This window comes from Talpa europaea (assembly GCF_964194135.1).
Source record: "Talpa europaea genome assembly, chromosome: 10".
NCBI classification, from domain to species: Eukaryota; Metazoa; Chordata; class Mammalia; order Eulipotyphla; family Talpidae; genus Talpa; species Talpa europaea.
The window spans coordinates 94,031,444-94,058,490 of NC_140077.1; the positions used below are offsets into that span (position 1 = coordinate 94,031,444).

At 53.1% G+C, this 27,047-nt stretch overlaps 1 protein-coding gene across 5 annotated transcripts in view; it reads left to right on the forward strand.

Annotated features, from left to right (window-relative positions):
* BMP1 (bone morphogenetic protein 1) overlaps positions 1–23,437 on the forward strand; it is a gene marked incomplete at both ends in the record, with an annotated part of 39,237 nt that extends 15,800 nt beyond the window's left edge. For 4 of the 5 annotated variants that reach the window (XM_084245966.1, XM_084245964.1, XM_084245965.1 and 1 more), the window contains 12 exons: positions 6,919–7,021; positions 8,384–8,500; positions 8,761–8,906; positions 9,039–9,234; positions 10,505–10,630; positions 11,355–11,515; positions 11,791–11,971; positions 15,705–15,830; positions 19,074–19,201; positions 19,572–19,785; positions 21,281–21,531; positions 23,303–23,437. In XM_084245966.1, the coding sequence (XP_084102092.1) occupies positions 6,919–7,021; positions 8,384–8,500; positions 8,761–8,906; positions 9,039–9,234; positions 10,505–10,630; positions 11,355–11,515; positions 11,791–11,971; positions 15,705–15,830; positions 19,074–19,201; positions 19,572–19,785; positions 21,281–21,531; positions 23,303–23,437 (1,884 nt within the window). Of the gene's footprint in view, positions 1–6,918; positions 7,022–8,383; positions 8,501–8,760; positions 8,907–9,038; positions 9,235–10,504; positions 10,631–11,354; positions 11,516–11,790; positions 11,972–15,054; positions 15,141–15,704; positions 15,831–19,073; positions 19,202–19,571; positions 19,786–21,280; positions 21,532–23,302 lie in introns of those variants that run through there. The other variant, XM_084245968.1, reaches the window with a different exon arrangement.
* Positions 23,438–27,047: the final 3,610 nt, after the last annotated feature.

Consider the following 27,047-nt stretch of genomic DNA (forward strand, 5'->3'; position numbering starts at 1 on the left):
CACATTCAACTCAGTGGTTTGCAGTTCCCAGAATATACTTCAGACTCCCTCCCAATGCACACATGTATACACACACACACACACCCCTCTGGAAGGTTGGGAAGTCTTTTGTTCTGAGTTGTCAAGATAACAGATGCTCATCACATCTGCAAGTTATTTGAATGTCCTCTGATGTCATTTTTGAGCCCAGAGACAAAAGCTGACTTAAAGAGGTGCTCTCTGGCTCTCTTCCTGTAGTATTGAGCTTCCCTTTCCTTTCCAAACTATGTTTATTTTACTTTTTGTAATCTGAAGATCATTCTCATTTATGGCTTTTTTTTTTTTTGAGTAATTCTGTCATCTCTCTTGGTTAACTTTCTGCTATCTTCCTTCAAAAGTGAATCCATCCCTTCCTTGTTCTTATTATTCTAAATCTAACTTAAAAATTGTCCTTTTTGTTGTCGTGTAGTAATTGTGCCCTGGTTTCCTTTATCCCTCTGCCAAGGGTCTCTACCACTCCAGCCTTTGAAAATCTCCCTGCAGATAATAATAATGATACTACTACTAATAATAGCCACTAATGATTACTGAACAGATGATCCTTTATGTGTGTGTCTTTTAATTGGCACAACAACAATATAAGCTGGGTACAAATATTATCCCATTTTGCATATGAGAAAACAAACTTGGAAAAATTAGGTAACTTGCCCAAGACCACACAGAACCTGAATTATATAACACAAAAGGCCGTGGTTGCAATGCTACATGTATTCTAAAGGTCTGTCCCATTTTAACAGTTACATAAGTGTCCCTCAACAAACCTATGTGCCACTATGTGCCAGGCACTGGAACAAGAAGATGCACAAGACAGCCCGCTTCCCCCAAGAGAGCAGTCGGGTAGAGCTTTGCTTTCTCTCCTACTCAGCTGGCAGAGAGGTGGCAGCTTAGTCAACAGCAACACCTTTCCCTGCTGTTCTGGACTGGCCTGGGCTGGCCCTAGTCTCTCGTGAACACGTGGTCTTGTTCCAGGAGCCTCTGTGACTTGGGCTTGCCCCTTCCATAACTCCCAGAAGATTCCCATCCTTTTTCAGAGGCCTGCCTGGAACTCCAGGGAGAGAAGCAGGCTGTGTGTTAAAAGCCCTGATTAACCAATAGTTTTGGAAATGCTCCTGGATGAAATGCTAGAGTTGTAAGTGAACCAAAGATGGACCCTGGGGAGATCAAAATATTTAAGGGGGCAAGATATTCAGAAAAAGCTGGTGTCCTAAGATAACAATGATCACTCTGCTATTTAACCATTATGTGCCAGACAAACTGTTCCGTATCACCTATGCATTCTCTTATCGTTCCTCCAACAGTTTGTGATAACCTGGGTAGATGAGGGACTTGAGGCTCGAGGATGTGAGTTAATCTTCCCAAGTTTGCATGAGCAGTAGTGGCAGAACCAGTGCGCAGACTCCAAAGTCTATGCTCTTTCAAACTTCAAATAAATCCACCAGCATTAACAAATGGACTTTGACATCTATTTTGGCTACCTAAAGGTTGTTTTTCAAAGGCTTCCCAATTCTCAACTTTTGCCAGAAATGTGAGTGATAGGTGAATCTTATCTGATACCATTATGCAAGCCAGGGGCTTGTCAAACAAGAGAAAGAGCCACTTTGGAAGGCTTCTCTGAGGCTCCCCAAGTCCACACAGCATATTATTAGCAGGTGCCCTGCAGAGGAGTTTCAGTTTCCCAAGCCACAAGGCCTTCTGAGCAAGAAGGTGATATTGGAAGGAGATGGTGGTCAGATGTTGCAGAAGAGCCTGGAAGAACTCACAATGTCTTTTTTTTTTTAAGATTTATTTATCCATGCATACGAGAACTGGGGTACAGGCCAGAGGTGTGGGAGGGCGGGTGAGAGGACTCACCAGAGACAGAGTGGGGAGCAGAAAAGGCAGACTGACTGGAATACACTGCTGAGGGGAGCAGTGGGCGAGTCAGGAGAGGTCTGCTGTGCCATATGGATTGTTCCCTGGCCGGGTATTGAACTCGTGCTGCAGTGGCTGTGGAAAGCTTCATCGGTTGCATCCCAACCCCTTGTGCCACCATGGAGGCCTTCACAGTGTCTTTTGAACCTGGTAGTGGCCTTCCTCATTCCCACTTCTGCCTTCTGATACCCTGCCTGTGCTTTGAAGTCTGATACAAATTCTTCCTCCCCTGGAATACCTTCCCTGACCTGAACCCCCACCCCCCACCTGGCTGCCATGACTCCTACCCCCTCTGTAAGGCCAGTGCTGGGCCCTTTCCTAAGTCCCTGCCTCTCCTTGCTGACAGTGTGAGGCACCTAGGATGGGTGTGGAGGGGTGAAGTTAACATTCTGTCTTTGCACAGTTGTTGGGCAAAATGGGTTGGCAGCCCCAGGGAAGCCACATGGAGCAGTGTTAAGTGGTCTGGGCGTAAGCTGCAGAAGCAGAGTGGCTGAGTTTGACTCCCAGATGTGCTGTTTATGGATCTATGATCTTGGGGAAGTTGCTTAACCTCTTGGTGCCTTTGTTTGCCCATTTATAAACTGTGATATACACAAAGTGCTAGATTGGAGGCTAGCACAGTGTAGGAGGTGGTGGGAATTAGTCCTTAGTTGCTGTTGTCATTCCTATATTCTTAATCTAGTAAATGAGTAAACCCAGTCAGTGCACCATCTGCCTCCCTCTACTTCCAGGAGTCTCCTCAGAACCACCTCAAATATCAAAATATCTTAAGCAAACTCAACTCAGAGTGAAATTAACTTTTATTGATTATTGCACACTGTTGGATGGAATTGTGACAGGTCGTGTGTAGCATACATTTATGTGTCTAATGCCATTGTAAGCTTCACATGTATTAATTTAATTCCTGGAAGCTGGATGAGGCAAGTACTCATACCACTAACCATCTTACAGATAAGGAAAAGAAGGCACTGGCGAGTTAAAGGGCAGCCTATGACCCTGCAGCAGCCAGACTGATACCCGTTGGCAGCAATGTATCCTCTTAATTTCTCCCTGATCTCATCCAATAAACATAAGGAGAACTTCCCTCACCCAGGGTGCACCTGGAGACCCTGCACCCCATATCTCAGTTAATCCCCCAACTTTGCAGTGGAGATATTATGATCACCTCCGTTTTTCAGATAAAGACACTGAAGCACAAGGAAGTCAAGCCACAGGTCTGGAGTCACCAGCCAGGAAGTGGTCAAGCTGGCCAGGTTTTCTTTGGCAAAGGGCAGTGGCCCTGCCACCCGAGCACAGCTGTTTCCACATAACCACAGTCGCTATTTCTCTTCATCAGATACCGCCGGTCTCAATATAGTCGTGCCCGTGCCTCCTTGTAGGCTGTCACTGGCCGCCAGTACACAGATCTCCCTCCTGAGATGCCATTTTACCTCCTGCCCTCTAGGAGTGGGGGAGGGTGCGGACAGTCTTTGAGGTTCCACCAAATGGGTGCGGTTTCTCTGCTTCCGAGGGTCTAGAGTCCTCCTCCCTGGACAGAGCCAGGGCTGTTCTCAAGGAAGAAGGGAAAGTTGCTGCTGTTCTTAGTACAGCTTCTGAGCAAAAGAGTTTGGCAGGCCCAAGATGCCATGTGGACAGTGGTTAAGGGTATAAGTTAGGGAGTACAAGTTAGGAGCGCCTTCACTCAGCCCTCTGCTATCCTCCTTACAAACAGCAACTCTTAGATATTTTTGATTGCTAGATGTAAAAATAACATAGACATGTTGTAAAAATTTCCAATATAGAAATGCTTAAGCTAAAAAGTAACTTTTCTCCCCTTGTACCTTCTCCAAATCCGCCCCTCAGAGGCAACTCAGCACTCGTCCACATGGTGTGTGTCCTTCCAGACCCTTGCAGGTGTGCGTGTACGTCTGTTTGCCTGTGTGTCTAACAGAATTATATACACTTATACAAGGTCTCTGATGACTTGCCTTTCACTCAACAATAAGTCCCTGCCCTGATTCATGCAGCCATATTGTTCTACTTCAGTCATTGTCATGGCTGCTTAGCATTCCATCATCTTGATCTCTCTTAATTATTAAGTTGTCCCCTGCAGGTCTCTATTGATGGATGTTTGAACTCGGTTTTTTCAAGTTTTCACTATTAGCAAAAATGCTGCAATAGGTATCTTGAAACTTTCTAAACATAGGCAAGTATATTTGTAGGCTAGATTGCTAAAAGCACAAATCTATTCAGCAAATATTTATTAAGACTCTGTGCTATAAACCAAGATTCTATAATGAGTTAAATACAATTCTCGCCCTCATAGGGTTTATATTGTCATGATGGAAGGGGAAGACAGACAATAAGCAAATAAACAAGTCAGTGTAGAAGGTCAGATGGTAGTGCTGGGGGGGAATCACCAGCAGAAGGTAAGGGAGTGAGGTGGTGGCAGGTTACCGTTCCATGTGAGGTGGTCAGGGAAAATGAGTTGGGACAGAAACCTATAGGAAATGAGAGAAAACGCCAAGCACATAGCTGGGAAGAGCTTCTAGGCAGCAAGTGCAAAGGGCCTGAGGCAGGAACAAGCTTGATGTGTTTGAGGACCAGCATAGTCAACATGGCCAGAGCTGAGTAAGCAAGGCAGAGCATGGTGGGAGATGGGGTGAGAGAGATAACAGGGGCCAGGTCGTAAGAGACCTTTGTGGCCTTGGTGAGCACTTCAGATTTCACTCTGAGTTATATGAATAAAGGATCTTGAGCAGAGCGGAGATCTGATTTACATCATAAAAATTCTGCTGTGTTGAAAAGCAAGATCAAAAGCAGGCGCTATTGAACTAATCTTGGAAATAGATGACAGTGGGGCTAGGATGAGAGCTAAGAACAGGCAGTCTGAAGATGAGAAATGTAACGGGAGGATGTGAAAGGCGTGCAGGCAGCACCAAGGATCCGATCCCAGTGAGGGTCCCAAGCTTCAAGTGAGACACTCGGCATGGTTATAATTTTCCCCTCTGGCCTCATTTCACAGTCCTAGCACTAGTTCAGAGGAGTAGAAACTTGAATTTGACGAGGGGTGTAGATTTCAGGTGAGCACAATGAAGAGAAAGAGACGCAAGAGAGTCCTAGGCAAGGTGGTGACAAAGATGCACCAAGGATTTGCCTTGAAGTGACGTGGCTGCCAGGCCTTTGCTGGTATAGTCAGTCTTTTTTAAAATAGATGAAATATTGAGCTATGAAACACAGGCTCCACAGCCAAAGCTAAACAGATTTTCAGCTTCAGTTTTTCAAAAATACGTTTTCAAAATGTATTTTTAGAATGATAATAATACTTCAGTGATAAATAATAATCATTAAGAATAACAAAGCATGTTTCTCAAAATAGGATCTCATGCCATTATATCTCAGAGGGCTACAATAAGTAAAATTTCTCCCAGACACTTAAAACATATTTAAACTCACATATGAATCAAAAGAAAAGAAGAAAGTTCAACTTGGTACAAAGCAAGGTGGGAACTGGAGGTGTAAGGCAGGGAAAAGAACTTAGACTCAGTGGACTGAAGGTTGTAGTGAGGTGGAAGGATTGTTGGACTCTGTGAACAGAGGAAGTGATCAAGGAAAAATTGGGTCATGTGGTTGGAGAACGAAGTCCTTGGACTTGAGATGCTAACAAGATTGAGGGCATGAAATGTTATGTGTGGCCTAGAAGGAGTAGAAAGGGTGAGACAGGAGGTCATGGAGTTAAGAGGTCAGCTCCTGGCAAAGATAACTAGATTATCTTTGAGCCCAGCAGGGATTCTGCAGGTCCGGGAGCAAGAGCCAAAGCTCTCCCTTGACCGTATAGCACCACATAGCACCAGCACTGGCTGCGGGACAGCAATTGCCAGTGCTCCCCCCACCCCTCACCCTTGGGCCCTTGTGTCTGGTCTCCACTCTGTCTGCCTCTAATATCTGTGAGCCAGAGGTCCCCTGCCTCTACAGCAGGTAACCCAACTGGCACCTAGCAGGGCCTCCCCCCAGCCCGGGCCATTGTGTGTCTACTGCACATACTTCTGGAGCCACATAAGTCTTCCCCCCGAATCCTTGTTTGTTAGATTCTGAATACACAGCAGGTTTGGGGTCTCACTTTGGGAATTAAGGAAGCACTTTCCCTCCTGGAAAGTACTTGTTCACCCTTGCTGGGGCACTTACCCAGCATCGGTGTTAGGGCCATACTTGGTGAATTTCGAGACTGAAATGAGCTCACACACCAGAGCTTAGAGCAGCACCTGTACCATGAGGTACTGTGTCAGGTGTGAGATCCTTTGCTCACTTTGCACTCAAGGGAGCTGACGTTCACAGAGGTTAGGTGGTTTACCCAAGGACTTCCAGCAAGAAATGCAGAAATGAGACTCAAACCCAGGCCCCCATGACTGGAGTCTGAGTTTTTTTTTTCACCAGGTGATCACTTTAGGGCCTGAATTGCCCATCTAAGTCCCAAGCTCCTTAACAGGGATACATCTTAGAGAAATTTGAGGGAAGGACTCAGATCTGGTTCTCCGCCCAAGAGCTGGCATGGCCTCTGCCAGAACCCGGCTGTTTCAGCTCTTCTTTCCCTCTGCCTCACCCACTCTGGACCCTTCACTCCCATCTCAGACTCCCGGTACCACATGCAGCCCAGGGCACTTCCTGTCACAGAGGAGATGTCTTCCCTCTGCAATGCTGTGAGAGTGCTGGGTTGGTTTGATCCAGAGCAATGCTTACTGGGCTCCTCAGTAGGAGACCCTTGGGCTCATTGGAGCAGGCAGTGCATTTTAAGTGAGCACCCTTCTGGGGTATCTGGGAGGAGAAGGGTGTCTGTGGCAGGAACACCCTTTTGGAACCCCTTAACTATTTACTACCCTTGGCAAGCTGCTTTCCTAAAGGCGGGCAGCAGTTGGGCAGCAATTGTAGAGTTGGCGGGCAAGGCTGGTCAGCATGGAGCACCATAACCCTCTTTCTCCCCTGTTTGCCTAGATCATTCTGAACTTCACGTCCATGGACCTGTACCGCAGCCGCCTGTGCTGGTACGACTACGTAGAGGTCCGAGACGGCTTCTGGAGGAAGGCACCTCTCCGAGGTAATGACAACCCACCCCTTGCCTCCCCTGCTGACTGCTTCTTAGAGCTGCTCATGTCACAGTCCCTTCATCCTCCCTGGAACCCAATCCTTGACCAGGGTGACACTGGCCTGCAAGCCAGGAGTCCTGGTGTGCAGCTAGGCCTTGGAGCTTATGAGCTTCCTTGGGGGGTGCTTCTAGGGTACAGGCGCAGAGAGTTGTGGGAGTGACGGGGAGATGCACTGGCCCACCCCCATAGCTACGGGCTCTCTTTCTCATCTGGGTCTTTTCAGAGGCTCCATTTTCTTTGCAAGTTCTGGCTTCAAGTTGCCCACAGTGCAGGCTGGGACCCTGTGGGGTGCTCTACTGCAGACCCAGTGCCCACACTTGTTTCCACAGGATGTTTGTCCCTGGTGAGAGGAGTGAGGACAGGGGGTGAAGGGGTCAGAACCATAGGACAGAGGCACTTTCAAGGGAATCAGGGGTTCTGAGAGCATGATTGCATCCAGCCCCCGCAGCTCCTCCCTGGAGTCTCCTTCTCCACTTCAGCAGCTTGGGACCACTCCGTAGCACCAGAACCTTTGTCCTACAGGCTGTGCCTGTAGCAAGCTGACAAATTCCTGCTCACCAACCCCCACTTCACCCCCCAGAGTCTTATATTCCAAAGTTTCTTATTAGTCACCCAAAGCATCTGTCGTTACAACACTTCCTCCTCAGATGTGTTAACATTTCCAAGATTACAGTTTCTTTTTCATAACTTACATTCCTAGGTCAGCACCCTCTGTCCCTTGCTGCATGCCGGGAAGAACCCAGTCTGTTCAGATCACACAAATCACCCCCAGTAGGTTTTTGACTAGAAAGAACTCCACAGATGGCAGCCTCATCCAACTATATGGGTTCCTGAGGGTTTCAATTCCAAGGGGATATCTTCTGACCCATTCGCCAGATCTGGAGTTGATTTGGGGTGCCATGGCATCTGTTGCATTTGATCAACTAAAACATTTTTTGATGTACAAAGAAAGTTGTGTTCTACTTTTCTGCATGGAGATCAAATAAGAAAAAGATAAGCAATGATGGTAATATGCCTTTAAAAAGTAAAACGTATACAGTTGGTTGTTGCGAAGAGTCAGCTTTTCTCCCCATAAACAGACTCTTGTTCCTCAAGGGCATGAAATCCTCTAAAAGTGGTCTGTGGCTCTTCAAGGTCAAGCTGGACCTTGGACCAGATGCAGGCCAGCTGGAAAGTGTGTGGTCTTGGAATATGTGCCAAGTGCAGACCGGACCAAGGGCCTCCGAGCCCCCTGGAAAGGCGGGTGGGCTTCCTGGTACAAGGATAGGAGAGGGACTCAATTTGGTTGCATTGCCTCTCTGTCCACTCTGCAGGCCGCTTCTGCGGGGGCAAACTCCCCGAGCCTATCGTCTCCACTGACAGCCGCCTCTGGGTTGAGTTCCGCAGCAGCAGCAACTGGGTCGGAAAAGGCTTCTTTGCAGTCTATGAAGGTACTGGGGAAGGTGAAGGGCAGGGGGTGTGGGCAGATGTGAGGTCCCTGGGCATCCTCGATATGCTCCCTCCTGGCACTGCAGGGACAGGTTGATGGCCTTCAAGAGAGGAAGCAGGAATCCTGGTGGAATTGTTTGGGAGGGCACAAGGAATCTGGAGAGATATGGAAAGGGCTGGAGGAGGGAGGAGGGACTCTTGAGCAGGGAAAAGCATTCTGACACACCTCCTCTTTTTCCCACTTCACCCTGTGTCCCCAAAGCCATCTGCGGGGGTGATGTGAAAAAGGACAACGGCCACATCCAGTCACCTAATTACCCAGATGATTACCGGCCCAGCAAAGTCTGCATCTGGCGAATCCAGGTGTCCGAGGGCTTCCACGTGGGCCTCACCTTCCAGTCCTTTGAGGTAGGTCAGAGACCTGGTGATCCCACGCTTGAGGGCCCCAACTGCCCCCAGCCCAGCCCAACTCTCTGCCAGCTCCCGGGTATTGGGTCCAACAGTCAGCACTCCTCCTGCTGATGGAGTTCCCGCCCCCAGATCGAGCGCCACGACAGTTGTGCCTATGACTACTTGGAGGTGCGCGATGGGCACAGTGAGAGCAGCACCCTCATCGGACGCTACTGTGGCTATGAGAAGCCAGACGACATCAAGAGCACATCCAGCCGCCTGTGGCTCAAGTTCGTCTCTGATGGATCCATTAACAAAGCTGGCTTCGCTGTCAACTTTTTCAAAGGTGCCTCCTTCCCATTCCCCCCATGGCTAATCCATCTCCACTCCTTCTATTTATTTTTTACATTTTTACAGTGGTAAGAACATATTTCTAAGTGTGCGGCACTGTTGCTGACCACAGGCCTGTTGAGCAACAGATCTCTGGAGCTTATTCATCTTGCTTGACTCAAGCTTCATGCTCCTTGATTAATAACTCCCAGACCTTGGCAACCACACTCTCTATTTCTAAGAATTTAACTCTATTAGATACTTCCTATAAGTTGAATCATGCAGTATTTGTGTTTCTGTGACTGGCATTTTATTAAACTGTGGGTCCTCAAGAGTCACCCATGCTGTCACATATGCAAATTTTCTTTTTCAAGGCTGAATAGTATTCCATTTTGTGTATACACCATATTTACTTTATCCTCCTCCACTGATGGATATTTAGACTGTTTCCACACCTTGGCAATTGTAAATTGTGCTGTGTTGACCTCATCCCTTTTTCACACACTCATTCAACACAGCTTATAAGGCATAAGTTGGCCCTGGTGCCCTGTCCTTCTACTTATGGTCTAATTGGGGAGAAAAGGTCAATCCCCCTGAAAAACGGCATACCTCACTGAGTAAATGATAGTATTATATAAAAGTAGCTGACACATGGTAGATGCTCAACTATGAATTCTAATTCATAGTTCAGGAGTTCCCTAAAAATCTAAAAGTTTGTCCAGAAGAAATGCCAGTGAGTCACAGAGACAGGAAATATGGTAGAAGTTCAGGGAGGAAATAAGGCAGTGTGGAGTTTTGTATCGGTACAACTTTGGGCAGGGTATTCCACCTGAACCTCATTTCCTTATCTGTAAGTGGGGCTATTCCCAGTCTCTGCATACTAGGCCTCCTGCCAGGACTGTAGGGGAAATACTAGAATAGCATCTGGCCAGGAATCTGCACCGAGAGCACCAGTACAGGCAGTGGGCAGAGCCCAGCCACTGCTTTCAGAAGGAAGGCTCTATGGGGTCCAGCTGTCCTCTGCTTCAGGTCACTACTGGTCCGTAGGGGCACTCACAAGGAGGCTCTACCAGGCACAGAGTGAGGTTTTGAGCAGCCTTAGGCTCAAGGGGAACAAGGAGTCCCATGGCCTCAATGCCAAGCAACTCACAGCTGACTTCCACCTTGGAATGGGATTCAGGTGGTCACAGGAAACCTAGGAGCCCTGAACTTGACTCTCACGCCGAGGAAAAGAGATGGGAGCCAGCCCCTGGCCTGGCAGTTACATGGTTTCCTTCCACCCGCAGAGGTGGACGAGTGCTCCCGGCCCAACCGCGGGGGCTGTGAGCAGCGCTGCCTCAACACCCTGGGTAGTTACAAGTGCAGCTGCGACCCTGGGTACGAGCTGGCCCCTGACAAGCGTCGTTGCGAGGGTGAGTACCCCTCCAACTGCCCCAGTACCCCAGTCCCTCCCCAGCCCGAACCCTCCAGCCCACATCAGGCAGGCTTGGACAGGTCCCTTCCTGGAAAAGCAAGGACTCCCTGGCACTTTCCCCATCCATGGACAAGGAACATGTTTTATATCACAGTCCCCCAGAACATTCTGTTACCAGGTGTGATATGCTCGGGTATTTTTTTTTTCATTCCTAGTCTTCTTTTTAAATGCTGGTCTTGACCTGCCAATTGATTTCACCACCCACCAGAAGGTCATGATCCTCAATTTGGAAGCCAGTTCTTGGACAGGCACAGAGTTTCAGCCTCTCCCAGAGCCTGTTCCTGAGAGGCTGGTGGAAGCACTCCCCAGCCACCGACTCCAGTTCAGCCTGATCTTGCTGTGTGGCCTCTTTCCTACCCTCTGAGCAACCTTGCTGTCCACCACCTTGCTGTCCTTGACCACCCTGCCTCGGCTAGTGCCCTGGCTGGTTCTCTCACAGAGAAGATAGAGCATCCTCACGCTCGACTCCTCGGCTCCTTGCATTCTCTAGATTGCCCACTCCTGTCCCCTTCCCTCTGGCTCACACAGACCAAACAGGAGCCTTGGGAAACAGGGGTCCACAAGTCTCCATCTCCTCCATGATGTGCTGAGCCCAGGCCCCCTGGCCTTCCCTCGGGTGAGCAGGACTCCTGGGCATAATGCCACCTCCCATGTCCCCGCAGCTGCCTGTGGCGGATTCCTTACCAAGCTCAACGGCTCCATCACCAGCCCCGGCTGGCCAAAGGAGTACCCCCCCAACAAAAACTGCATCTGGCAGCTGGTGGCCCCCACCCAGTACCGCATCTCTCTGCAGTTTGACTTCTTCGAGACAGAGGGCAACGACGTGAGTGCTGCCCGCCTGGGGATGAGGAGCTGTGGGAAGTCTGGGGCGTGGGAGCTGGATCTGGTGCCTGCTTCCCGCCCTCTGAGAGATATCTAAGAATGCAGAGGAGAGACTGTGGGCAGGGCTGGGTGGGGAGCACGTAAGGGTGCAACAGGGATGGATTTGGTGAAACAGGTAACTAAAGGTGAAAGGACCCTCAGTACAGGAGCCTCCCTGGGCAGGGCAAGAGGGGAGGCTACCGGGAGGAGGCTGGGCTGGAGCCATGCTGCCCGCAGGTGTGCAAGTACGACTTTGTGGAGGTGCGCAGTGGACTCACCGCGGACTCCAAACTGCACGGCAAATTCTGTGGCTCCGAGAAGCCTGAAGTCATCACCTCCCAGTACAACAACATGCGCGTGGAGTTCAAGTCCGACAACACGGTCTCCAAAAAGGGCTTCAAGGCCCACTTCTTCTCAGGTAACCCAGGCTCCCCAACCTGGACCCCTGCCTGCCCTTCTTTCTGCCACTGCACCCTGTCCATCCCAGCCCTCCCTGGTGCCGGCAGCGATAGGCTCTGTCTCCTGCTCCCCCCACTATCCCTCCACCAACAGGCCAGCCCCGATGTGCCTGAACCCCTCTATTCCTGAGCCCTCAGGGCTGTATGAGAGGCAGCCTGAGGATAGGCAGGACATAGGAATGAAGAGAGAGGGCATTCCAGGTTTCAGGAGCTGTACGAGCCAAGGCCAAGAGAGGGCAAGCCCCAGGAACAGGGAGTTCAGTGTGACGAGAAAACATGGGGTGCACCTGGTGCGTGTTTGCATTGGACCGTGTGGGGTGGATTATCTGGCAATGGCCAGACCTCTAATCAGACCCTGCATAAGCCAACGGGTTCATCCTGGGGCCTTCAGAAAACATGAGTGGCCTCTCTCCCTCCCCACCCTGCCTCGCCTGTGGGTGGGGGACTCAGACCCAGACAGCATCTGTCTACTGAGAGGGGCCCCCGTGGAAGGCTTGGATCGTAGTCAGCAGGCCCCTGCCTAGCCTCTGAGCTGGACCTCCAGGGGTCCTAGGACATGTTCCCCTGCTTGATTAATCTCTCAATCTTCTGCCCTGGGGCTAGGTTGGGAGGTGGCTGGTCATCTTCCAAAAGCAATAGGACCCCCAGGACACAGCAATATAGGAAGGAGCTCCATGGGGCCAAGTGTGGGGGAGAGTGGAAGGCTGGTAGCCAGTTTTGGTGGGGAGCAGCCCAGGGACCCCCATCTCCAGAATGCCTGGTGGGCTGGGCTTGGGGCAGCAGGAAGACCAGAAGCCCACAGCCGAGTCCTTGCTGCCTTCCTTCTCCCCTCCTATGCCCAGGTCCTGCATCCTCGCCCTCCTATGTGACTACCCTGCACCCCTGCCTGCCCCACCTGAATGTCATGCACTGCCCCTGTGCACTGGTTCCCTGCTTGGCACTGCCAGCCACCCTGTCCTGCTTAAAGTGCCCACAGCCCCATCCCTCTGCTTGCTGAGACCTTCCCCTTGCAACACAAATTCCTTTCCTCCCTGTGCCCCCCTGGAGCTCCTATGAGGAGTTCTTCACAGTGCTGGAGGGATGTAACACCTACTCAGGGGTGGGGTTGGCCCGGTGAAACCATTACCTGCTTACTCTTGTCTCTTCCTGCCCTTCTGTTGCCCCAGTCTTGGAATGGGGAGGGGACAGCACAATCTGAAAGACAGAGAGCCCAGGGCTCTCCTCCCAAGGTTAACTGCTCTTCCTGGCAGGACCCCATGCCTACCCTCCCCACAGCTTGAACACACACACATGCACACACACACACACATGCACTGCTCATCAAACAAGAAGCTACCTCACCAGTGGGCTTCAAGGTTTAACCCTCAGGGCATGGGGCATCTGACTCTGGCCCCCCCAGGAGGGGGGCTATTTGGACTTTTGGGACACCCATCGAGGAGACCCTAAGCCAAGAAGACGAAAAAGCCTGAAGACCTTCAGTCTGACCCCAGCCACCTTCCGGGGCATTTGGCACTGGAGGGTGAGTGCCATCTCCTGTGTGGGCCCATGTTCACCCCCCCACCCCTGTTCCTCCTGCATCCTGATCCCTGGCTCTGAGGTGAGGCTGCCCACTCCCCTACCCTCCCTAGGATGCTACAGCAGGCCTTCCTCACCACCCTGTCTCACTCAGTCATAGGCAATTATTTATTTTCACCCCTATTATATGCCATGAATTCTATCGAGTATTTGGGATACAAATATGAGGAAGGAATGGGGTTAAACATTTCAGGGAAACCTTTCCTCATTCCATCAGTTGGGACTGCTGAAACTCCCAGCATAGTCACAGGCAGATTCCTTAATGAACCCCTAAGACAGATTGTGGGGCGCTCATCACCCCCATTTTCCTTCAGGGCTAGTGCAAAAGCAGTTTCCACAGGGCTCTCAGTGAAGGTTCCTTGTGTAATTTCTCTGAGATGGGGCCCTAGAGAAGGGACTTGGGGGTCACTACCTCTTGGCCCCAGGTTCTGGTGGCCCTACCTGAGAATGGATTGGAGAAGCAAGACTTTCTGGAAACCAGTGTTCCAATCCAGGGCCCCTCTCTGATAGAGAGCAGAAACAGGTCCCCAGGTCACACCCCAACTCACCTTTTGAATGCCAGAGAGCATCTTTCTACCTAGAGGTTCACCTCTGGAAATCTGGGTGTCTAGCTGATCCATATACGCTCCCTGAGTGCTGGCCTACATGCCAGACAGACAGTCCCAGAACAAGCATGGACAGACAGACTGGAGAATATGTAGGTTTGACACACACACACCTGTACCCATGTGTTTCTCTGTGTCTGTGCAGTGTTGTATGTTCCCCTGAGGCCACGAGCTCGGGTCCAGAGGCTAATGAGCCTTGGTCTCTGCATTCGTGTGTGTCTCGTACTCTTGTCAGGTCCCTGAGTGCCCGTATGTGCAGCTTTGCATGTGTGCTTGTACCTGAGCATCTTCCTCACACGTAGGTGTGAGTGAGCAGGTAGTGTGTATCTCTTGTGTGCATGTGTACACAGACAGGTAGACAGTGATGGGGGTGACCCCATGTGTCTGTGGAGGTGGGCTGTGTGTGTGTTGTGCAGGTATCCGTGTACACCTGTGCTGCCATGTTGGAAGTCTGTCCATGTGGGGGCCTATGTCCGTGGGCCTGTTGCTGCGAGCGTGTGTCTGCGTCTAACAGTCTCCTGCTGCAGCGGCAAGAATGGGAGAGCAGAGGTCTCCCCAAGCCCCCTTCCCCCGGATGGGTCCCCTCTGACAGAGACTCCTTCTATCCCTCCCTAGTTTGCAGGCCCCACACCCACCCTCCAGGCCTCCTCTGTCCCCTGTTGCTGTGCCTCCTCCCCCTGCTGCCCTCCGAGACCTGGCTGCCCGGACATGGCCATCCTGCATGTATGTCCCTGCTGTCCTCCTGCCCCACCCTGTGGACCCTCCGCTGAGACCTGGATCTCGTTTTCACTACTTTCCCTCCCTGGTCCCTGCCCTCCACCCCCACCCCTTGGTCCCTTTTCTCCTTCTCTCTCTCGTTTCAGAAAAGAAGCCAGCTCTGCAGCCCCCTCGGGGACGCCCCCACCAGCTCAAATTCCGAGTGCAGAAAAGAAACCGGACCCCCCAGTGAGGCCTGCCAGGCCTCTGGACCCTTGTTACTCAGGAACCTCACCTTGGACAGAATGGGATGGGGCTTCGGTGCCCATCCTCCCCCACGTCCGCTCTGCCATTCCGGCCTCCCTCCTTCTGGCCGGACAGAACTGGTGCTCTCCTCCTGCCCTGTCCCCCTCACGTGGCACGTGGACAGGCGGCCTTCCCTTCCCCACCCCCTCCCATTTTGATGGTGTCTGTGACATTTCCTGTTGTGAAGTAAAAGAGGGACCCCTGTGTCCTGCTTCTTTCTCTTGCAGTCTGCTTGTCCGTGTGTCTGTTTTTCTACTTGTCCGTCTGTCCAGTAAGCAGGTAATGGTAGAGGGTGCCCATGCTGGTCAGTTCCGGACCCCAACCCCCCCGCCTCCCACTTTACTTTCTCTCCCCACAGTTGGGTCCTACTCAACTGGCTCCACTTCACGCAGTGCCCCGGACCCCTCGTCGCCTCGGCCTTTCCCTCCCCACCCCCACCCGGCCCCCACTCCCCAGGGCACCCGCACCCCGGCCGGTACAGACCCAGGTCTGCCCTTGCTTCCCCCTGCAGACAAGGACGAGTGCTCTAAGGACAACGGCGGTTGCCAGCAGGACTGCGTCAACACCTTCGGCAGCTACGAGTGTCAGTGTCGCAGCGGCTTCGTCCTCCACGACAACAAGCATGACTGCAAGGAAGGTAAGTGCGGCCCGGAGCCCGCCCACACCTGCAGCTCAGAGGCGCCACCTCCGTGGGCCTGTTTGGACTCAAGGAGTTGAGTGACCTCTCAGTCACTTCTCTGGCCTCCCGCCTGGTCAGCAGATCCCCGACCCCAGCTGTAGCCGAGTCACATAAACTTCCTGTCTTGGTCTCTGCCGTGCGCACCAGGGGAGGAGGAGCTCCCAGCTGCCCCGGGCTCTGTTTTTAGGTTGTTCCAGTGGTTAGTACTCCTTAAAATCCATGGCCAAGTCTTCCTGTTGACAAAGACCTTCCTCTGGCAGAGAGGTGGGGTAGGACCCGAATGGAGCCAGCTGCCGGGCCCAGCCCTGCTGCTTGGCTTACCGTGTGCCCTTGAGCAGCTGACTTCCTCTCTGTGCCTCCGTCTGCTCCTGGGTAACACGTAGATGCAGTGCTGCCCGCTCCCAAGGGCAGCAAGCACCATCACCTCACTGGACACACTTCCCATCCCAGGGACACCCAGAGCAGGGCTGCTGCCTCCCTGACGTTGACGTGGGTATTTGAAAACAGCTCTCATGTCATCCCTGGTATCATCGTCCCTCCTGGGACACAATAGCACACTGGCTTGCCCCAAGTCATTTATTCCATCGCACCCCTGCCTGCTTGGGACACGTTGTCCTGGCAGCACAATGCAGGCTCTTCTGCCGCCAGTGTCTGTGTGATTTGGGCAAGTCACCTCACCTCTGTCCATTTCCTCGCCCATGAGGTGATGTAAATGTGCCTGCTTTGCATGCCTTGCTCTGAGCGATTAGCACATTGCCTGGCAAAGGCCTCTTCTTAGAGTCTTATAAGGTTACAGCCATAGCGTAAACAGATAAACTGCTGACCAGAATAAACAGAGTGGAAGCCTTCCGCAGTGACCCAGCAGACAGGCCAGGGCTTCCAGCCCATCCCTTCAGAGCCCCCATAGGCGGACTTCCTGGCTCATGTGCTCCCACATGTTTCAGCCTCTTTAGATAACATTCAATTGTTATCTGACCTGCATTCTCTCTCTCTAGTCTCTTTGAAAAAAGAGGCTTTTGCGTAAGAACCCTTAGCATCAGCATCAACAAGATAGTCAGGAGAGGGTTTAAAATTCTTGGGAAGATGGCCCACCTGGAGCTCTGATTCACTTTGGAAGCACTTATGGTTCCTAACTCAAGTGTTAGGCTGGTCACACATCAATGTGCATTTGCTAAACGTGGGTGGCGGGTGCAGCGCTGTGCAGAGTTCTACAGGGAGCTCAAGAGAGGAGTCTTTCTTCCCCCAAAGAGTTTGCCATCCATGGGGGACAGAAGAGGTGTGCAAGGAAATTAGAGGATGGAAGACCCCACAGAAATACGGGAGGGTAGTCAGTGTACACTTGTGAATCTAGATGAGTGATGGAAACAGCTCACAGGTCAGATGTGGACAGCCATGGCCCCAGGCCACCGTGGATGGCTGCCCCCCTGCCTACCCCCCACATGGCTGTGTGGGCATCCTGTGAGTCCCTGATACTGGCACAGCCATGCTCCTGCACCCCCGGTCCCTTTCTCCTCCCAGCCCAGCATTGTCCAGACTGCCCACTTCTTAGTGGGACTTGTCAGGCTGGATGATAGTGAGTAATGAGGCCGGGCTTTTAAATTTGAGTTTGTGAGGCAAAAGCCAGATTGCAGTGAATCAAGGAGCCATAAGTACTGAACACCCAGGCTGGCAAGCTCTCTTGAAGGTTAGCTGGGAGGAGGATGGTAGCTCGAGAGGAAGGTGGGGCCATGGGAGAGCTGCCTTAGGGTGGGTGGAGCTTAGGAAGGTCTGTAGACTGACAGAGCTGGCAGAGGGAGTGAGGTAGGTGGGGTGTGGTACTGGGGTGCCTGGGTTATGAGCGGCAAAGAGCTCCAGCTCACAAAAACAAAATTCATTCCTACTAGAGAGGAAGAATACCTTCTCCAAGAGAGGAGAGGGGGAACGTGGTGGCAGAGAGGTCAGTTTGGAGCTGGGGTAAGGAAGTTGTTGATATTTGAGGGATCTGGTTTTCTCGAGGGGGCAGGAAGTTAGGTGGGGAAGAGGGGCTGAGATTTGAGGAGAGGGCAGCTGCTAAGGAGGTGAGAGATGGAGCTGGTGAAGGACACCAAAGAATGTCAAATGGTTTGGGGCCTGTATAGCTGGAGACCATGGATGGGGTTTCCAAGATGGCGTCGCAGATGCATAGCTTGTTGATGAGCAGTTGGGGTATCAGGGTGGTCCACCATGTCCTCCAGCTGAAGAGGGGAGCAGGTGAAGTCCATCAAGGAGGAAACATTGGGCAAGATCAGAAGGATGGAGACCATGAAGATTCTCTATTACCCTTGAAGGGAAAGTGAAGGCCTGAGCACCCTGGAAGAAAGGGAGGGAGCCCTGGAAAAGGTAGTACATTCGTAGCGTCAAAAAATGGTGGGTGATGGCAAAGCCCCAGGGGGAGGCACTAGCAGGTGTGCCTGGAGAAGAAGGGAGATGAGAATCAACAAAGCCATGGAGGTCAGGGGCCGGAGAGGTCTGTGTGTTGGAAGGACCATCGTGTGTGTGTTTTTTTAAAAAAAATATTTATTTATTTATTTATTTATTTATTTATTTATACAAGCACTGGGTACAGTCAGAAGCACGGGAGGGTGAGAAAATTTACCAGAGCCAGAGCAGGGAACAGCACAGGCAGACTGATGGAATGCTCTGCTGAGGGGAGCAGTGGGCGGCAGGAGAGGTCTGCCACGCCATGTGGGACCCTTGCCCGGTGGCCGGGGATCGAACCAGCGCTGCAGAGGCTGCAGGCAGCTTCACAGCCTAGCGCTCAACCGCTGCGCCACTGGGGAGGCCCCATCGTGTGTTTTTGATATCACTTCGGATGCAGCAGGAAAAGGGTAGAGAGAACTGAGTCAGGTGCCAAAATCTTCCGTGAAAGTGGGGGTATAGCAGGAGATCAGAGAGGCACAGCCCCGCAGAGGGCGGAGGTGGCGTGGCCACATGGCCACAAAGGCCAGGGGTCTGCACAGGACCTGCACAGGCCCCTGTGGTGGCCATGTCCACAGATGCTGCCTGGTGGCAGCTAGATTTCCCCAGGTGTGGGAGCTGAATGGAAAAGAAGTAATGTGAACTTTCATCCAGCTGCTAAGTGGGGGACAAGAGAATGGAGAAGAGGGCAAGAGGGAAGTGATTTCTGCACAGGAGGCGTGGGGACCCCTGCTGACCTCCTGCCCCTCACTCACTTCTGCACAGCCGGCTGTGACCACAAAGTGACATCCACCAGCGGCACCATCACCAGCCCCAACTGGCCTGACAAATATCCCAGCAAGAAGGAGTGCACCTGGGCTATCTCTAGCACTCCCGGGCACCGGGTCAAGCTGGTAAGGTGCCCACTTCCCAGCCTGGACGGGCACCCCGGCTCCTCATCCATGCCATCTGGCTGTCAATGGTTTCCTGTTATCTCCAAATCCCTGCATCACTCAGACTCATTGCCCAAAGCTGTGCAGGCTGTAGGCTGGGTGGGCAGGCTCAGCCCACAGGGCTTCCATCTGTGACAGAGACCCTTCCCCAGTATACATTGGGGTATATTGCCATTGCCCCACTCCTGGGTCCTCTGTCACTGCTATGCCTGACAGAGCAGCCCCCCAACATGCCTGAGCTGGGATCTGGAGGTCTGGGTTTAGGGCCACCTGTTGCCCACCCCACCTGTCCCCTGCATATTCCTAACTCTGTCCTCCCTTGGCCCTTCAGACCTTCATGGAGATGGACATTGAGTCCCAGCCTGAGTGTACCTATGACCACCTGGAGGTGTATGATGGACATGACGTCAAGGCTCCCGTCCTGGGTCGCTTCTGTGGGAGCAAGAAGCCTGAGCCCGTCCTAGCCACAGGCAGCCGAATGTTCCTGCGCTTCTACTCTGACAATTCTGTCCAGAGGAAGGGTTTTCAGGCGGCCCACTCCACAGGTAAGGGCGCCTCGGGTCAGGGCGCTGGGCAGCTGTCGCTCGTTCTGAGGGAAACTGCTGGGCTCCAGGTGGGGGGTTGACAAAGAGGTGCAGGCACAGTCGGACCGCCTGGGGCCTGGGTGGAGACACAGTGGGTGCTGAGGGCCAGGCCCAGTGAGAACGCAAGAGCTGAAGGGTGAAGGAGGAAACAAAGTCAGAAAGTACAGGGCAGTGGAGGGAACCCCGGGTAGGAAGGGAACCCACCGGAATCCCCAGTAGTAGGAAGCATCACTGTGCAGCATCCACCCACATCCAACCCCACATTTGCTTGTTCACCCATCACATAGTTATTAATGTTTCCAAATCTGAGGCAACAATCTAAGTGCTGGTCACAAAAAAATGAATGAAGTAGACACCTCAACCCTTGAGGAGCTTACTGTGTTACTTTGTTCAACCTTGTTTCTGAGTCCTGGCCTGTGGAAGAAGAGTGGGAGGCCACACAGCACTGAATCTGTGGAGCCCGCCTGCCCCACCCACCCCAGGAACTCACAGTCCAGGAGAGAGATAAGACCAGCACAGATAATCACATAGGAGCAAAACATGATAAGGGGGTCATGCTATGAGGGGAGGACCCCAGGCCTAGCCATGACCCCAGGACAGCTCTGGGTATATACAGGCCACCTCGAGTTCCTTAGCAGAGCAACGGGTGTGAGGTCGACAGTGACATGGAAACAACGTGGCTGTGAGAAAGGCCCAGTCTGTGCCAGACCACAGATGTCAAATGGAGACTTCACAGGTTCCTTACGGGTGTTTAACCATCTGTTGGGGAGTCCCCAGAAGTGGGGGGTCCACAGCCTCTGTCCCCGACCCAAGCCCTGACCCGCCTTCTCCCACCCCCACCCCCACCCCTCAAGGAGAGTGAGCACCAGGTGTCCAAAAGAGGCCGGGGGCCTGGGGAGGAGAGTGGCCGCCGGTGACTCTGCCCCGGTGCTCTCCTTTGCCCCTCCCAGCACAGGGTCACAAACTGGAGGCCCAGCACTCCATCTGGCTCACTCCATCTCCTGCTATATTTGGCCCATGCTGTGTTTTTTTAAAAAAAAAAAAATTAAGCCAACATTTAAAAAATCAGGAGTATTTGCATAAAATCCAGATGTACATCTTCCCTCTGAAGAATGGAAGGTCTGGCCATGCGAGGCTCACATTCTTCCATGACAGCCATCAGCTGCAGCAAATTAGCAATGCCCTCTTTTGACAAGCATGCCCTCCCCAGGGCCTCCGTGCCGGCTGCCTTCCACCCTGGTGTGTCGGTGGGCCTCCGTGGCATCTGTCCAGTGGTAGAGCAGCAGCGCACTTGTTCTGAGCCAAGTCCTGGGCTGGGTCCAAACCCACCCGTCACCAGCCCTGTGGCCCTTCCCCATTGCCCCCTCTAGCCGGGAGGGCTCGTTGTCATGGTGAGGCGCAGTGCCTGGCTGGCAGCCGAGCTCAGGGAGCGGTGGCCGATCTTGTCATCCCCCAGAGTGTGGAGGCCAGGTGCGGGCCGAGGTGAAGACCAAGGACCTTTACTCCCACGCGCAGTTTGGTGACAACAACTACCCCGGGGGGGTGGACTGCGAGTGGGTCATTGTGGCAGAGGAGGGCTATGGCGTGGAGCTCGTGTTCCAGACCTTCGAGGTGGAGGAGGAGACGGACTGCGGCTATGACTACATGGAACTCTTCGACGGCTATGACAGCACGGCCCCCAGGCTGGGGCGCTACTGCGGCTCTGGGGTAAGGCCCCCCGCGTGTGCGCCTCTGGCCCCAATGCAAAGACCCAGCGCCAGCCCAGTGCCTCTACAGGCGTGGGAGGCAGCAGGTGCCTGAATCCTTTGAAGGAGCCCAGGACCCAGCCTTGTGTATGGCTGGTCATAGAGCCTCCTCCTGCCCTGGGCTGTCCCCAGCCAGAAAACCAGGTCCTTATATGCCTACACTGAGGTTCCTACGGCCTCTGGGACACACCCTGCCCTGACCCCAGCCTGCTTAGCACTAGCTTGTCTGGGCCTACAGGATAGCTGGCCTCTGGGGAGAAGAATGGATGCCCCCCTCTTTCCCTCCCCTGTCCCAAGGCAGCTCACCAGGCCTGGAGTGGGGAGACGAGTTTAGGACAAGAGCCAGAGAGAGGCCACAGTCAACCCCGATAACCAGCCATTCTGGCTGAGCCATGAAAACGCCCCTCTTCCACTGCAGTTTCCCCTCTTGGTGAAAGGCCAGCTTGCCCCAAAGCTGCTGCTACTGCTGTCCAAGCAGACACTGGGCAGCACTTCTTGGTCCTTTAAAGGCGCTTTTAAAAGCAGCAAGCAAAAGTTTGCTGGATGTGATTTTAACCAAGGACACAAATAATTCCACAAAGGTGGAATTATTTTCCTCCCAGTCAGAACGTGTGGCTTCCATTCTTCCTTTTTTCCTTCAGAGAATGCCATCTTCCCTTCTCCATTACACTCGCACATACACTTTGCACATGCACTCCTACTCAGACCACCCTCCCCCCACGACCTCCTTGGTGCCTCCCCTCTCATAGCTACGCTCCAGGGCAACCTGGGCTCCACTTCCCAGAAGCTGCAGCAGCTGTTGGAACCAGCATTGGCCCAGTCTCCTCTTAGGAACAGAGCTTCGGCCTTTGTTGAATGGCGAGGGCTGGGCAGGGTGGGGAGGTGGCAGGGGGTGGAAGGAACCAAGGGGAGAACTCACTTGCCTGCCCATCTCAGCCACTCTGGGATCCCTGGCTACCAAGCCAGCAGCCCCTGCCCACTTTGCCCTTTGTAATTCCCTTGATGTAGGACATCTGGTGAGTCACACCAAATCGAGTATCCCCAGGTGACTTCCACCAGCCGCCAATGGGAGGGAACCTGGTCCTGTCAGGGCTTCCTGGCACAGTTGCTGGACATGTCCCGGGTCTCAGAACTGTGCCTCGTGCCTTGAGGGCCCCATGGGCAGCTCCAACTCTGAGCTCCTGCACAGAGGTGAGGAGGGACTTGCAAGAGTCTAGGAAAGGGCCTCCTCTGAAGCTGGCCATGGTCAAAACTAGGGTGGGCAGGAGGGGAATGGCCAGGTCCAGGTCTGGGGGACTGGGCTGTCCAGTCCTCTCCAAAAGCTGACTGGGACAGAGAAAGGTCAACCACTCAGAGAGAGAGCCTGGCCCCTGGCAACCCCTTCCCCAGCCATGCTCTCCCACCAGCATTTTCAGGCTTAAAGAGCAGAGAGTCTTTGTTCCTGTGTACGCATGAGGGAATGAGGCCCAGAGGGGACAGGGCCTCGCCTAAGCGGACATACCCACTGGTTAGTAGCAGAGCCAGCTTTAGAATGGAGGTCTGACTATGAACTTGACACAGGCTCTTCCACCTGCTGTGTTCTGCCTCCTCCAAGTGCCCCTCGAGACTCTCACTAGTGAAGCTTCCCCCTGCTTCAAGGGGCTGGAGGGATGTGGTAAAGACTGGGGGCCTTGGGGAGAGGAGTGGCCTGGCCCCTCAGCCTCAGCCTCACACCCATCTCTTTCCTCCATCAGCCTCCCGAGGAGGTGTACTCAGCAGGAGATTCTGTCCTGGTGAAATTCCACTCGGATGACACAATCACCAAAAAAGGCTTCCACCTGCGGTATACCAGCACCAAGTTCCAGGACACGCTGCATAGCAGGAAGTGACCACTGCCCTCGCCTGGGGTGGGGATGGAGGCCTGTGCCCTTGGTCACTGGGCTGGACAGTGGGGGGCAGGCAGAAGGCGGGCACCCCGTTCCTGTCCTCCATGCAGCAGGACCAGCAGGGCCCGTGGTCCAGGCAAGGCTGTCCCCAAGAGGCAGGGGATCTGGACTCCTTCACGAGCCACCTCCCCTCCATCCCTCCTCCCGGCCCCCACCAGAGTGGGGGCACCAGGGCCAGGGAATCCAAGCTTTCACTGAGACACTTGAAGTGGCCATTCCTCTGTGGGGGCCTGGCCCAATGGGGAAGAGGGTCTGTCAGCAGGACCCACCCACCTTCCCTGCCCGTCTCTACACGCTGTATTGTGTATAGCCCGTGGCGTATCTACATTGTAATGGACGTTTCCCACCCCTTCTCCACCTTCGATTTGGTTTTATGTTAAGCCTTCACTTCCCCCAGTTTCCAGGGCCGTGAACTTTCATACATGTCCCATAGGAGCCACATGGGGAAATGGGGGGTGGGTGGGGAAACAAGACAGGGCTTCTCTCAGGCCCAGTGGCTGGTCAGCCACACCAGGTCACCCCAGCCAATAAACCGAAAGTGTTACAGCCAATATCCTGTGCCAGATGCTGTCTGGGACGTGGGGGGAGAAGGGAAGGCTCCTTCCAGATGTGCGGGCTCGCCGTGTCCAGGGCTGGCCTGCAGCCAAGACACCTGGCCTCGCTGGCTGCCCTTCCTTCCCCGATTCCAGGGCCCCTGAGGGTGTGAATTCACACTCAGGCACACACAAACACAGATGCATCAGCCCTCCCACACAACAGGAGGGGTGGAACATTCTGTGAAGAGGCTGTTTGGTGAGAAGGGAGGAGGTATGTTAAAAGGGATAGTGTATGTCCATCTGGTGCCCACTGGGGTTTTCTGTCTGCGTGTCTGGGCAAGGGGCAGGTGGGCTACAAGGATGTCCAGCTAGGGCAGCCCACCAGGAACCAGAAAACCAGCACTGACTAGAACAGATAGACCTGTCTTTCTCCTTTGGAGACCAGGGCCAGAAGCTCAGTAGCCACTGAGCAAACATTCCAGCTCTGGTCCCTCTCCCAACGTGGCCCAGAGTGTGTCTTGTCTAGTCCCCTCCTTCCCACCATTCCCACCTTCCTCCCCAGATGGCGGGAAGGCCAGGAAGAGAGAGACCACATCCCTGCTCTCCCCGCAAAGAGGAGCTCTCTTCCTTCTCTTTATTTCTATACTTATTTACCCCTTTTTGCCATTTGATTTTTTTATTACTCAAAAAAATCTTCATTTTTTTTTTAAAAATCAGCTTTCTAACTCTGTGCTTGTGCCTTCAACAGCTACAGTTTTCTGCTCTTCAATAAGAAAAGCCCGCTTTACCCTGTCATGGACAGTCGGCATGCACAGAGCCACCCTAGACCCTGCTGACGTGTGTTTTTGTTTTAGATGCCTCCTAAGAACCTCAGGTCTCACAACACCAATTCAAAATTGGCCAGAGCACATCCCACATGTGGATTTTGGTGTTTTTCTTACCTTCTTGGTGTAAAGGTAATTCTGTTACCAGAGGTGCGGGACACCCCAGTGCTGTCAGAGACCGTACTGTAGGTGAGCGGTGTGGCAGACGCTGCACCTTGCTTATCACTGTCCCTGGAAGAGGGGTCTTAAGGAAAGAAAGCTGAGAGAGGACCCCAGTTTTTATGCCTGGCTGGCTGTTCCCAGAGTCCAGAGAGCGGGGCAGTCCACTCCAAGCCTGGGGCTCTTGGAGAGACTTGAGTAAGACTAGAAGTCTTTTACCAGCCTGTTACCGGGCAGATGTGTCAGAGGTGGCTGGACTTTGTGCAGGGATCCACCTCCAGGGAGCAGGGTGACTTGCTGGGCCCCATATTGGCCCTTAAGGAGAAAATGGTAATGGGTCCAGGTTCATTGCTTTTGGCTCCAGTGAAGTCATGGCCTCGCGCTGCCTCCACCTCCTCTAACTGGGGTGCTCAGACAGACAGAGCAGAATAGAAAGGCCCCCAAAGCATTGGAGCCACCACGACCCCCCACCCACTTTGCCAACCAACTTGGGTCAGCAACTCTGGGAGAGAAGTTGTAGTCAGTGGCCACTGTTCTCCTCACCAGCCCTCCAGTTTCCTCTGAAGCTCTGAGGCCCACACTACTAGCTCACAGTCATGCGCTCAAAAGGAGTCAGGAACATAACCTTGTCCACTGCAGACTCCAGTTCTCCACTGCCAACAGGGTCTCTACGCCCAGCATTACCACAACCAGAGGCAAATCAGCATCGACCCAGAGAGCCAGGCTGTCACCTCCACACACTGATCCCCCTCTAACGATGCAGGACCCCATGCTGCCAGCCTCCCTCCCCGGGCATATCTCCAGTGGCAACTGGGGAACCATAGCATCTCAGGCCTGAGGGGGTGGGGGAAGCACAGTAATGAAAGGCACTGAGTATCTTGGAAACCAGCCCGAAGCAGCACAGGAGGCTATCAGGCCAAATCCAGATCCAGGTGTGAGCTCCCAAACAGGTGGGGCAGGTGTAGATCCTGAAGATCACCAAGCAGGTTCACACGGCATCTCAAGGCCCTGGCCCCAGGAAGCGGGGCTGCTGGCCTGCCTAGATGTCCAGATCTCTACCCCAAGTGCTTGCTGTTGGGCAGCAGGTAGGCCAGAGCTCTGGTGGTGGCCGCTGGGGGAGGAGGGCGGGGAGTAAAGTGGCTGTGGAGGGGTTCTGCCTCCTCAGGGTGGTGGAGGCTGCCCAGAAGCTGGCTGCAGGCCAGTGATACATAATCCAGAATTCTGCAGGCGCAGCCCATCCTTACCTTCTGGCTTCCTCAGGGTGCTAGACTGACCTACTCCAGTACATCTGCCCCTCAGCTCAGGTGATTCCCGTCAGGAAGGCACCCCTTCTTCTCTACTGTCTCCAAGTACCTGAGTGCACCTGGCCCGAAGTGTGCGGCCCACACTGGGGTTGCTGGGGTGCACCTGTCCCAAACTCTGCCCTCCACTTCTACCTCCAGAAGCAAGTTGAGATAACACCAGGCCTGGAGCCCTGGACTCCTCCCTTATCAGGACACCTTATCAGGACCCATCAAACTGTTGGCCAGCTACCCCCTCCTCCAGCCTCTGTTCCCCAAAGTTGGGGCCCCTGCACTTCCCCTTACTCTGTTTTTATTCCCTTTCCTTCTCCCCCTCTTACTCCCAATCCTCAGTCATAAGAAGGCCACAGGCTCGAAAACAAATACTCAGTACTCAACACAAACTCTACCCCTTGGTGGCTGTGTGCCCCTCAGTGAGTCATTTGACCTCCTGAACCTCAGTTTCTTCATCTAGACATGGAGATGGTGACATCGGTTCCAAGGAAGGAATGGGATAACTTTTGAAGAACGCCCATCACAGAGCCTGGCAAATAAGAGGCTCTGGCAAATAAACGGCCTTTTTTTTTCCTCTCCTCTGTCTCAGGTCCGCTGCACTCCTCTCTGCTAAGTGGAGACTTCTGGTACACTCATTTCCAGTCGCGCATTAGGAGCTTAATGCTTAACCCACAGCAGGGCAGGGCTTGCGGGCAGCAGGAGACATGTCTCTGGCTAGCTGGTAGCTTTTCTGGGCACC